The sequence below is a fragment of the Triticum aestivum genome, chromosome 5D (assembly GCF_018294505.1).
Source record: "Triticum aestivum cultivar Chinese Spring chromosome 5D, IWGSC CS RefSeq v2.1, whole genome shotgun sequence".
Lineage (NCBI taxonomy): Eukaryota > Viridiplantae > Streptophyta > Magnoliopsida > Poales > Poaceae > Triticum > Triticum aestivum.
Window position 1 is genome coordinate 456,270,551 of NC_057808.1, and position 12,934 is coordinate 456,283,484.

Sequence of the window (12,934 nt, forward strand, 5' to 3'; positions counted from 1 at the left end):
GGCGGCGGCGGCCTGGGTCAAGGGTTAGTGCAAGCGGCGCGGGACATCACGCTGGGCCGCCACGCCGCCCCGCGAAAAAGGCCCGCAAAGTGCCGCCTGGGCCGACCCCGTTTGTCTGTTGCGGGCTGAAGCGGGCAATCTCTTTTTGTTTCTTTGTCAAAAAAAAAAATCTCTTTTTGTTTCTTCCTGAAAGTCTAAAGAATTTCACACATCAAACAGCTCGTCCACTACTGCATTGTCTTTGTATCTTTCACCTGATCAGTAAAACGCTTATGAGCATAGAATGGTACTGCTGCTAGAAAGTTAGCGCGATCATCCTGATTTCTATTTTTGGTACAGTGATGGTGTCGTCTTTTCCCCCGCAAAAACAAAAAAAGAATGGTGTCGTCTTTTGGTTGTTCTCCTTTGACATAATAATGATGCTTGTTCTCTTTTGGTTGTTCTTCTATAGGCATTTTGCAAGGCATGTAGACAAGTCGATCCTCCTGTTGTTCTTCTATAGGAATTCTGAAGATTAATGTGTCATTAGTAGGGAAATACCCTTTGGTTCCTGTTTGTATATACACCCTATATGGGTTTTTTTTTAATAATTAAACAAAAATTCAAAATAGTTTAGAAGTTTTTTTAAAATAAACTTGGCTTGCCTTTGCACTAGTATATAAATTTCCACGAAAACAAAACCAATGTTGACTTCACAGCGAAAAAGACAAAATTTATTTGCTATTATAGGTCACTATTTTGGCGAATTTTTTGTCTTTTTTGAAAAGAAGTCAAAGGGGGATTCTCTTTTTGTGAAATTTTTCTCACAAGTACAATGTAAGGTCAAGTTTATTTCAAAAATATTTTCAGAATTTTTCGACTTTTTGTTGAAATTACTAACAAAATCATATAGGGTGTACATGTCCCCGTAGACCAAAAGTTCCCCTCTTTCGTTAGTACTCATATATGTGGTGTTGTCAGCATTGAGGGCATTATCTGAAGATCATTATTCTGCTATTTCCATCTAAACTGCAGTTCAATATTCACTGCATACTGTATCTTATTCGGACCATGCTGTAATTTCGTTTTTCTTACGGGTCTTTGTGCAAGCTGTGCTGAATTTCCAGATTTAATATAATGCAGCTCCAGCCGATGCTACTGTTATCTGAATTTTCAGTGACCATGTTGTTATCTGAATTTTGCACTGAGCTAATGCAGCTCTAGCTGATGCTGATGAATACTACTGGAGCATGCATGAACGAACAGATATGTGTTGTCGTGCATGAATCGTGCGCACAATATCGTGTGTGTAGCACTGCTCATACTACTGTCCGCTGGTGGGTGCATGCGGGCTGCCGCAAACGCCGGCGCTAATTATAGCGGTGTGTGGCGGCCAGCCACTCCCGCATGCCGCATCAGCCGCAGTGTCCCACTTAGCCCTGTAAACGGGGAGCGAAAAGTTTGCGGTCGATGCAGCGAGCGAGCGACGATTGGGATTTTCTTTCTTTCTCTCTGATGAATGAGAGGGGAGATTGCAGGTTTGCCTTCTTGCCATCCATTCGAGAGGCTTCTTGTTGTTCTTATTACGGGTGTCATTCTGGATTGCAGATAGGAATTCTCGGTTGATTTTGTGCTTCCGCGGCAGAATTCTGCTGTACGTGCGCGCAGGATCCAGAGGAGGGGACGAACGAGCCTCTGGTTCGTTAATGCCCACAGTGCTCTGGATGAATGAATGGAATCAACCAGCGGCCTCCTTGGCGGCTAGCAGATCATGTTCGGCAGTGGCCGGCATAAGACGCGATTCATCGACGGCGGCAAGAAGAAATTTGTAAGGTGAGATGCCGGATGCATTTCATTTCATCTCATCTCATGAGGGAGGATCCCTTAGATGATTGGTGGGGATGATGAATTGAATGCATGCATGCATGCATCAACGTTTGGTTTTTGCCTCGTAGCTTAGGCTTGCTGACGACGCGAGCGCGAGCGGGATGTCGTACGAGGCGTCCATGGGCGGGGGCGGGGGCGGGGAGCGGCGGCGGTCCGCCTTCCACATCGGGTACGGCGGCGTGGTGGGCGCGTCCCGGCGGCGGCTGGCACAGCCGGAGCTGCTGGCGCGGGACGTGATCACGCATGGCTCGGCGCAGCTCCGCACGCTGGGCCGGTCGATCCGCACGGGCGCGGCCATGGCGGCCGTGTTCCAGGAGGACCTCAAGAACACGTCGCAGAAGATCTTCGACCCGCAGGACCGCATCCTGGTGCGCCTCAACCGCAGCTTCCTCATCTCCTGCATCATCTCCATCGCCATCGACCCCATGTTCTTCTACGGGCCCCGGGTGAGGGAGGAGCAGCTCCCCGGGGAGAAGAACACGAACCTGTGCATCGGCATCGACCCCGGCCTCGCCATCTCCACCGCCGTGGTCCGCACCCTGTTCGACATCTTCTTCCTGGCGCGCATCGCGCTGCAGTTCCGCACCGCCTTCATCGCGCCCTCCTCCAGGGTGTTCGGGCGCGGCGAGCTGGTGATCGACACGGTGGAGATCGCCAAGCGCTACTGCCGCCGCTTCTTCATCGCCGACGTCTTCTCCGTGCTCCCGCTGCCGCAGATCGTCATCTGGAAGTTCCTGTACCGGGAGGACAAGACGGCGGTGCTGGAGACCAAGGACAGGCTGCTGTTCATCATCATCGCGCAGTACGTGCCGCGGCTGGTCCGGATATACCCGCTGTCCACGGAGCTCAAGCGCACCAGCGGCGTGTTCGCCGAGACGGCCCTCGCCGGCGCCGCCTACTACCTGCTGTGGTACATGCTGGCCAGCCACATCGTGGGCGCCTTCTGGTACCTGCTGTCCATCGAGCGGGTGACGGACTGCTGGCGCTTCTCGTGCAACGAGTTCCCGGGGTGCAACCAGATCTACATGTACTGCGGCAAGACGGAGAGCAACGAGGAGTACACGGAGTGGACCACCGTGATCCGGCAGGTCATCACCGAGAACTGCCAGCCCACCGACGACGGCGAGATGCCCTTCGACTACGGCATGTACTCGTCGGCCGTCACGTCGGCCGTCACCACCTCCAAAGACATGACCACCAAGCTCCTCTTCTGCCTCTGGTGGGGCCTCGCCAACTTGAGGTACGTACGTAACAACATTATTATACTACTTCACTACTATAGTTCAAGAGTGTCTCATTAACAAATTATTGTCACGGTGGGTCAGTACGCTGGGCCAAGGGCTCAAGACAACCATCTACACCGGGGAGTCGCTCTTCGCCATCACGCTCGCCACCTTCGGCCTCATCCTAATGGCCATGCTCATCGGAAACATTCAGGTCAATAATCTATATATCTTCTTTGGGACCGGCTAAGGGTCAGCTGACTGAAAAAAAAAGCTAGCTAGGGGCTATCGTATCACTACACATATCCCATGCATTTGTGTGGTTAAAGAGAAATGCAAATGTATAAAGAAAACGAAAATAAATAATAAATAAATAATGGAAAAATTTGCACACAGTTTATATAGAAATTGCGTTTTTTATAATATGCAAGAATAAACCTATAATAGTAAAAAACTCATAAAAAGGAAATTTCCTAAGAAGGAATGAATTAATCAAACAAAAACTTAAACAAAATCAAAATATGAACTTTTCTATGAAAGAATGAATTAATGGTTTTGGTATTACCCATTAAGAAGAAAGAAAATAAAAAATAAAATCAAAACAATGAGATTTTCTAAGGAAGAATAAATTAGTGACATTGGTGTTACCCTTTAATAAGAAATAAAATAAACTCAAAAAAATGACAAAAATTGCACACAATATACACAAAAAATTGCACTTTTAAAATATATGCAAGAATAAGCATATAATAGCAAAGTTTTTGCAAAAAAAAATCCTAAGAAGGGATGAGTTAGTGGCGTTGGTATTGCCCATAAAGAGGAAAGAAAAATTTAATGATAACTAAAACAAAATTAAAATAATGAAGTTTTATGTGAACCAATGAATTAGTGGCACTGGAATTACACTTTGGAAGAAAGAAAAGAACACTTGCACACAATTGCACTTTTCTGTATTATGCAAAATATACTCATATAATAGTACAATTCTTTCATTCATTTTATAATATTTGTGCACATATATTTTACATTCATCCAGCATCCAAAAACACCCACACACAAAAAAAATCCAACTAATAAAAAGAAGAAAATAACAAGCAAAAACAAATAAGAACAGAAAAAAAAAACAAAGGGGGAGAGGGCTGCGGCGCACACGTAAACTTGCGCATGACTTTGCACCGAAATTGCAATTAATCATAATATGCAAAAATAATCATATAATCATGAAATTTTGGCACATATTATATAGTATTTGTTTGTATATAATTACACTCAGCCAAAAACTCACAAAAAATCAATAAAGGACAGAAAAGGGTAAAATAAAAACGCATAGAAATATAAAACAAAAATAAATAAACAAAAACACCCACAAAAGAAAGAATTAAAATTTATAAGGAAGAATATATTAGTGGCATTGGTATTACAATTTAAGAACAAAGAAAAGGGGAAAAAGAATCTAAAATAAACACTGACAAAATTTGCACGAAATATACATAAAAATTGCGCTTTTTAAAAATATGCAAGAATAAGCATATAAAAGGGGAACTTTTGCAAAAAAAACAAGTGAATAGTGGAATTGGTATTAACATTAATTAGAATAAAAATGAAGTAAAGACTGAAACAATATCAAAATAATGATTTTTTCTATAAAAAAATGAATTAGTGGCGTTGGTATTTCTTTTAAGAGAGATTTGAAAAAAAAAACTTACGCACAACTTTACACCGAAATTGCACTTTATCATAAAAATAATCATATAATCATGAAATTTTAACACATATTATGTAGTATTTGTATGTATATAATTACACTCAGCCAAAAACCCACAAAAACAAAAAATAACCAATAAAGAAAAGAAAAGAGAAAAAGGAAAAGGAAAAATGCAACCTAGAAGAGCTAAAAGGAGCCCAAGAAGCAATTCGACTGGCCCAAAATAGGGGTCAATCGATTCCATACAACCCAACTCACCATCAAAATTAAACAGGAAGTACAAACTCCCCTCTCGTTAGGGTTTACCATCCTCTCGGCGACGGCGACGGCGCCACCGTAGAGAACCGATCTCCCCTCCCTCTATCCTCCCGCCAGGGTCGCCGGGGTGTGTAGCCCTCGCTGACGGTGGGGGGGGGTAGGGTTTCTGGCTAGGGAACATACCGCTCGCGGGATCAGGAACCTCGAGCGAGAGATCTAATGGAAGGAACGCTGTCGGGATCGAGCACCAAAACAACTGATCTGGAGGCGATGATGGAGGAGCTGGGTCTGAAGGAAGAGGATCTCCAAGATGTAGTAGTGGAAGATGAGGAAATCCCGGAAGAGGCCACCAGATGGATGGCGATCGCCAGAGTCCACACGGAGAGAACCTACAGTCAGTATTGGTTTTTCAGGAACATGCGCTCTGCATGGGATCTGGCGAAGGACGTGAAAATCATACCATTGGAAGATAACCTCTACACCTTGCAGTTCGGTTGCCTGGGCGACTGGGAACGGGTGATGGAGGAAGGACCTTGGACGTTCAAAGGGAAGGCGGTGGTACTGTCGCTTTACGACGGGATCACAAAGCCCTCCTCGATAGAGTTAAACAAAATTGATATTTGGATGCAGATTCATGATCTTCCGGATGGCTTCTACCCTAAGATTAAAGCCTTATCTGCAACAGTGGGAGAGTTCATCTATGCGGAGCCCAAGTCGCATGATTTTGAAGGTAACTTTGCAAGGGTCAGAGTTAGAATTGATGTTACAAAACCTCTCAAGAACGCAGTTTCGCTGGTGATAAAGAAGAAAGACACAGTCCAAAGGGTCATCTTTAGGGTGAAGTATGAGCGTCTCCCGGACTGGTGTGCTGTTTGTGGATACCTTGGGCATCTTTTCAAGGAATGTGGAGACGGAGTTCATCCTCCTAAGGCGCTAGTCTTCAAAGATTTAAAAGCAACTTGGTCAAGAGGACCTGGGAGAGGTCCGGGAGAAGGAAGAGGAGCAGCTGACAGTTCAGGAGGACGGGGAGGGCGCGACCGAGGCCGGTCTGGCAGAGGCCGGGGCCGGGGCCCGCCCCAACCTAACGCTGCTGATGGATACAATGACTTGGGCACCGATGGTCATGACAGTGATGTGGCTATGAGCGATGGAGAAAACAACAAGAAAAGAGGGGTCGCTGCAGCTGAACCAGTCCTTGGTGTGACGGGAAACACAAGCAAGCAGTTGCTGTTGCCTCCCCCGGAGATACCAACGAGCCCCTCAACGGTGCAAGAACCAAAGAGGAACAAGCTGAGTTCTGCAAATTCAGAGAAAAATACTGGGAAGAACACCTTGATCAACAAAAACCTTGATGCGCGTTTGGCGGGCCTCCAAGGGGGGTCTCGCCATGCGCAATGAGTCTCCTATGTTGGAACTATCGCGGGGCTGGCAAACCCGCGACGGTTCAGGAGGTTCGTGATCTCATGAGGCAGTTTGCCCCCTCTGTCTTATGTATATTGGAAACCCAAATAGAGGGAACTAGAGTTGAAAGCTTGGCTGGCACCTTAGGCTTTAATAAAAGTTTTGTTGTAAGCAGTTCTGGTAGAAGTGGTGGTTTAGGAATATTTTGGAACGAGGAAATAAATCTTGAGATTGTTGGTTACTCGAAGTATCACATTGATGCAATGTTGAATGACCTTTTGGATGTCAAAAAAGGGTCACTTTTGTTTATGGTGAAGCTCAGGTCAATGAGAGATACAAAACATGGGACACGCTTAGGGGAATCGTAGGCACAAACGATATACCCTGGCTTGCCCTAGGTGACTTTAACGAGGTGCTGTATGCACATGAGCACGATGGAGTTGGAAATAGAAGCCAAGCGCAAATGGACGCATTCAAGGATGCATTGGATACATGTGGCCTAACTGATATAGGCTATGTTGGAAGTGGATGGGCTTTTGAAAAGAAAGTGTCTGGAGGGACATATACTAGAGTGCGGCTGGACAGAGGAGTAGCTAATCCCGCGTGGTCGCTTGCGTTTCCATCAGCAGTACTTGAACACAAAAATGTAGCAACCAGCGATCATCTACCGCTATACGTTCAGTACGTGCATGAGGAGCCATGCAGACGGGCCCCAAAGTCATTTAAATACGAGCTTGCATGGGAGCGTGACCCTGGTCTCACACCATTGGTGGAAAACGCTTGACGGACTCAGTCCAGGAAATTAGCGACAAGCTGATGTCGCTTTCAACCGACCTGGCCACATGGGACCAACGGCATTTCGGGAATGTGCGGCGGGAGATCCAACGCATGCAGAAGGAACTACAGGAGTTGCGCGCGATCCCAAATCGCTCTGGTCCAAATCACCTGGAAATTAAATTAATTGACAAGTTGACAGAACTTTATCACAGAGAAGAAATTTTATGGCGTCAGCGTGCTCGCCTAGAGTGGCTCCAACACGGCGACAAGAATACATATTTCTTCCACTTAAGGGCGAGCCGGCGTAGGAGGAAAAACCAAATTAAATCCCTTCAACTACCTTCTGGACAGATGACTGACGACCCAACGGAGATGGAAAACATGACTATTGATTTTTACCAGCAGCTCTATACTTCGGAAGGAGTCCAGGATATGGGCCAGGTTCTAGACACTGTCCCGGTGAAAGTGACACAAGCAATGAATGATATGCTAAATGCTCCATATAGTCAGAAAGAGGTTAAAACAGCACTTTTTCAAATGTACCCAGTGAAAGCACCCGGCCCAGATGGTTATCCGGCACATTTTTTCCAGCACCATTGGGACATTTGTGGCGATGATGTCACAAGGGCAGTTCTGAGGATTGTTGACGGCACTGAATCGGCGGAGTGTATTAATGATACGGTTCTTGTGCTTATCCCGAAGGTAAAAAACCCCACACTCCTCTCACAGTTCCGCCCTATCAGCCTTTGTAATGTGCTGTACAAAATTGCCTCGAAAGTTATATCTAACAGATTAAAGTTAGTCCTTCCTGATATCATCTCAGAGGAGCAGTCAGCCTTTGTTCCTGGCAGATTCATAACTGACAACATCATAACAGCCTATGAGTGTCTTCATTTTATGAAGAGGAATAAGGCCAAGAAACATCAATCCTGTGCTCTAAAGCTTGATATGATGAAAGCCTATGATAGAGTGGAATGGGACTATTTACAGGCAATAATGCTTAAATTGGGCTTCTCTGAAAGATGGGTCCAAATAGTGATGAGCCTGGTGACAACTGTGAAATTTTCAGTGTTGTTTAATGGAAAGAAACTTCAGCAATTTATACCTTCCAGAGGGATCAGACAAGGGGACCCAATATCTCCATACTTGTTCTTGATAGCAGCAGAGGGCCTGTCGTGCCTTCTAAAATCAAAAAGTGAGTCATCCAACTTGCATGGCCTACAGGTAGCACCTTCGGCGCCACCGGTAAACCATCTTCTATTCGCTGATGACAGCCCGCTGTTCTTCAAGGCAAAGGATGGTGGAGCCAATGAGGTGTACCATGTTCTGAACACTTATTGTCAGGCAACAGGCCAACGTATCAACTACTCTAAGTCATCTATATATTTTAGCAAGGGAGTTCCAGACTCTATCAGGCAGGAAATCAAGAAGATTCTGAACGTTCCCAACGAAACCCTAAATGAGAAGTACTTGGGGATGCCGTCTGATGTTGGTAGCTCTAAGAACGGTTCGTTCAAGTACTTGAAGGATCGGCTCTGGGGAAAGGTGCAAGGATGGATTGAACGCACGATGTCCACAGCGGGCAAAAAAGTCCTCGTTAAATCAGTAGCACAATCAGTCCCAGTCTTCTCGATGTCTTGTTTCAAGTTACCTCGGGGCCTCTGTGAGCATCTAAACAAGCTGATAAGAAAATTTTGGTGGGGGACCAAGGAAGGGAAGAGAAAGCCCCATTGGGTCTCGTGGAAAGCAATGACCCAACCAAAGGGGATGGGGGGCCTGGGTTTCAAAGACTTCGAATTATTCAACCTTGCAATGCTCGCTAAACAAGCCTGGCGCCTGCTTCAAAATCCTGAGTCTCTCAGTGCTCGAGTGCTCAAAAGTGTATACTATCCAAATGCTGATATCCCGCAAGCTCAGCTTGGTAACCACCCAAGCCAGATTTGGCGGGCAATCATTGAGGGGAGAGACATCTTGAAACAAGGTCTGGTTCGGCGGATTGGAAACGGAGAAACCACGGAAATCTGGAATCATAATTGGCTACCCAGAGAAGAGTCCTTTAGGCCATACGGATGCCGCGTCCTCAACCCACCGACGAGAGTTTCGGAGCTCATCACGACCGCGACGGCATCATGGGACAAACAGCTGATCCAAACCACTTTCTTGCCAATGGATGCTCAAGTGATTCTCGGAATCCCTCTGTGCACCCGAAACATAGATGATTTTTGGGCTTGGCACTACGAGAAACATGGATCTTTCTCGGTCAAGTCGGCGTATAAAATGCTGGTGGCCACTAGGGCAAGACGGGAAGCATGGCTAGAAGGAGCTGCAGGTCCTTCTAACGCCAGGGCAGAGGAAAAATCATGGAAAATGCTGTGGAAGACCGAAGTCCCAGGGAAAATCCGAATGTTCTTATGGAGGCTCTCAAAACAGTCGCTCCCAACTAACGATGTTAGAGCACATCGTCACATGTCCGACTCCAGTCTATGTGGCATCTGCGGGATACGCGATTCATGGCGTCACTCCCTCTTAGATTGCACAACATCAAGAAGTGTTTGGGCTTTGGCTAATACGGAGGTCACGCATAAAATCACATCAAATAATGAGCCTCATGCCAAACAGTGGCTTTTCACATTGATGGAGATGCTAACTCATGAAGAATTCGTGGACATGGCTGTAACACTTTGGGCAATATGGCATGCTCGACGGAAGGCAATACATGAAGCTATTTTTCAGAGTCCCCAAGCGACCCACAGCTTCATAGAGAGGTATCTGAAAGACCTGTCTTTGATCAACACTAAACTGAATGCTCCACCACGGAATGCCACCTCTCACCAAGCAAACACGAAGCCAAAAAGACCTCCTGCTGAACATTGCAAGATCCATGTGGACGGGGGAGTGCAAGGAAGAAGAGGCGGATCAGCAGCTGCAGTTTGCAGAGACCCGGAAGGACATTTTTTGGGCAGCTCGGCTCTAGTCATAGAGGGAGTAACCGATCCGGCCACTCTTGAGGCGATGGCATGTCGTGAAGCCCTAGCACTTGCTGAAGATCTACACATACAACACTTTGTGTAGCATCCGACTGCAAGCAAGTCATCTCAGACATTCACAAAGGCGCCAGAGGCGCATACGGGGCGATCGTCAGCGAGATTAGTAGTCATTCGACATCTCTAAATTGTACTTTTTCTTTTGAGTCTCGTGCTGTGAACTATGAAGCACATAGTCTAGCTAAATTTTCCTTCTCTAGAGGTCCGGGGCGTCATGTTTGGTTTGGCACCCCGCACGACCTGAGACATATTCCACTTCATGTGGCCTTTGATGAATAAATCAGGTTTTTACCCCTAAAAAAATAAAAATTAAACAGGAATAGAAAAGAAAACAACACACATCTCAAAGCAGAATCAAATGGTCACAAAATCGACTGCAAAGTGAAATTTTCAGCTGACTGACGTATAGCTAAAGGGATCTTCTTTACGAGCCTAAGCCTAGCCGCCCCATTTATGTAGTATGTGTTGCACTGACCGACTGACGAGACGATCGATCTGTCGCAGACGTATCTGCAATCGCTGAGCGTGCGGCTGGAGGAGATGCGGGTGAAGCGGCGCGACTCGGAGCAGTGGATGCACCACCGCCTGCTGCCGATGGAGCTGCGCGACCGCGTCCGGCGCTACGATCAGTACAAGTGGATCAACACCCGCGGCGTGGACGAGGAGGCGCTGGTCCAGAACCTCCCCAAGGACCTCCGCCGCGACATCAAGCGCCACCTCTGCCTGGGCCTCGTCCGGAGGGTGCCGCTGTTCGCCAACATGGACGAGCGCCTCCTGGACGCCATCTGCGAGCGCCTCAAGCCGGCGCTCTACACGGAGCGGACCTACATCATCCGGGAGGGGGACCCCGTGGACCAGATGCTCTTCATCATCCGGGGCAGCCTGGAGAGCATCACCACGGACGGCGGCCGGAGCGGCTTCTTCAACCGCAGCATGCTCCAGGAGAGCGACTTCTGCGGCGAGGAGTTGCTCACCTGGGCGCTGGACCCCAAGTCCGGGGTCAGCCTGCCCTCCTCCACGCGCACCGTCATGGCGCTCTCCGAGGTCGAGTCCTTCGCGCTGCACGCCGAGGAGCTCAAGTTCGTGGCGGGCCAGTTCCGGCGCATGCACAGCAAGCAGGTACAGCACACCTTCCGCTTCTACTCGCAGCAGTGGCGCACCTGGGCCGCCACCTACGTCCAGGCCGCGTGGCGCCGTCACCTCAAGCGGAAGGCGGCCGAGCTGCGGCGCAAGGAGGAGGAGGAGGAAGGCCGGTCGTCGAGCTTCAAGACCACCATACTCGTGTCACGGTTCGCGGCCAACGCGCTGCGCGGCGTGCACAGGCAGCGGTCGACCAAGCGGGATCAAGGGGATATCATGATCCATGTCCCCGTGCCCAAGCCGCGTGAGCCGGACTTCGGCGCTGATGATTGACTTGCCTCCGGTTGCATATGGAGTACTATCGAGATGAAGCTATGTGACTTTGACAGTTTGACTATTCTCTACGCAAGAAATAGCACAGTGTTCCTCGTATTTGATTGTCTTTGGTTGTTTGCACTAACATAATCATGCATTACTTGCGAGAACACGAGATTCAACAATAGGAAAAAGAACCGGACTAGTATCTCTCATAAGTGTCATGCGTGTGGCACGAAGCAATTCCGCTCTGACATTTTTTGATGGCAACTTTAGTTACCCGGAGGTCGCAACTTTAGTTGTGAAGCATGGCAGCTTTCTGTTTGAATGGCAAGTTTTAGTTTTTTTTAGAAATTTTTATGGCAATTTTAGTTATAAAAACATCATGGCGGTGTTGCTCGTGCCACACGTGTGGCACTTATCATTTAGGTTATTCAAAACAACGTGCCTCGTTGTCGATTTCATTAGAGAACCTCAATGCTAATGGGCGAACGTTCATTGGGAAGGAACTCCCAGCAGACGCACTCAGAATTGTCTGATTGAGATCAAACGATGTCAGTTTTTTTTTTAAATCTCTATGTAGAAATTGTTGCTAGTCTAAAGAAATTGCCGCCCTCTTAGATCTGTGCCAACGCATGAGCAACCAGTGTGGCCGCACAGAGCATCCGATTCGTAGGGGGGAAATGAATTTTATAGTAATTTACTGCATGACATGTAGCTAAAGACCCACAATTCAATGAACCTGGACCGCTCAAGGCAAAAACATGGATAAAACACATTACAACGTCAAACACTAGCAAAAAGAAAAAGAACAACAACCATTTTATCTATTTTGCATCATGTGCCATATTAAAAGGAGTAATAATTCTAGAAATACTATTACAAGTACTCCCTTCGTCCGGGTTTATTAGGCCCTCTGACTCAGGTACCAAAGCAACCTATTAATTTCACATGCTACTTTAGGTAGTAAACCGCATGCATTAAAAGCTGATTAGTTACTGCTTGTTAATTGCCCTATAAGATTGTGCATAGTGGGAGTAATTTCAGCATTAACATAGGGTCCAACTCAACAAATTTACTTATGTGGCAATAATTTAATGAGGAGAGAGGTGAATTGAGTATCATAGCTAATTACTCATAACATCACACGTACCAAAATATGATGAGTCTATAATCTAATAAATGAAGTGTTGTATGACACCATACATATGTTACTCCCCGCTATAGAGGTAGTAACATATACTGGTAATACTAATCTAAGTTAC

General features: G+C 46.8%; 1 protein-coding gene across 3 annotated transcripts; it reads left to right on the forward strand.

The window, feature by feature from the left end:
* Window positions 1-1,393: 1,393 nt before the first annotated feature.
* On the forward strand, window positions 1,394-11,884 carry LOC123122717 (putative cyclic nucleotide-gated ion channel 9). 3 transcript variants are annotated; one of them, XM_044543045.1, is made up of 5 exons: window positions 1,394-1,517; window positions 1,588-1,812; window positions 1,935-3,106; window positions 3,192-3,303; window positions 10,779-11,884. In XM_044543045.1, the coding sequence occupies exons 3-5, from the start codon at window positions 1,968-1,970 to the stop codon at window positions 11,685-11,687; spliced, it is 2,160 nt and encodes a 719-aa protein (XP_044398980.1). In that variant the 5' UTR covers window positions 1,394-1,517; window positions 1,588-1,812; window positions 1,935-1,967; the 3' UTR covers window positions 11,688-11,884. The 3 variants fall into 3 exon arrangements, with proteins under 3 accessions (XP_044398980.1, XP_044398978.1, XP_044398979.1); XM_044543043.1 differs by having other exon boundaries at window positions 1,940-3,106; XM_044543044.1 differs by having other exon boundaries at window positions 1,453-1,517; window positions 1,625-1,812; window positions 1,940-3,106.
* The last annotated feature ends 1,050 nt before the right edge of the window (window positions 11,885-12,934 follow it).

What these genes read in the sequence shown, in the direction of transcription:
- LOC123122717 (XM_044543043.1), top strand. Translation starts at nt 1,751, where the DNA reads ATGTTCGGCAGTGGCCGGCATAAGACGCGATTCATCGACGGCGGCAAG. An exon ending in GGCAAGAAGAAATTTGTAAG is followed by an intron (nt 1,813 to 1,939) that starts GTGAGATGCCGG and finishes CTCGTAGCTTAG; the next exon opens with GCTTGCTGACGACGCGAGCG. An exon ending in TGGGGCCTCGCCAACTTGAG is followed by an intron (nt 3,107 to 3,191) that starts GTACGTACGTAA and finishes ACGGTGGGTCAG; the next exon opens with TACGCTGGGCCAAGGGCTCA.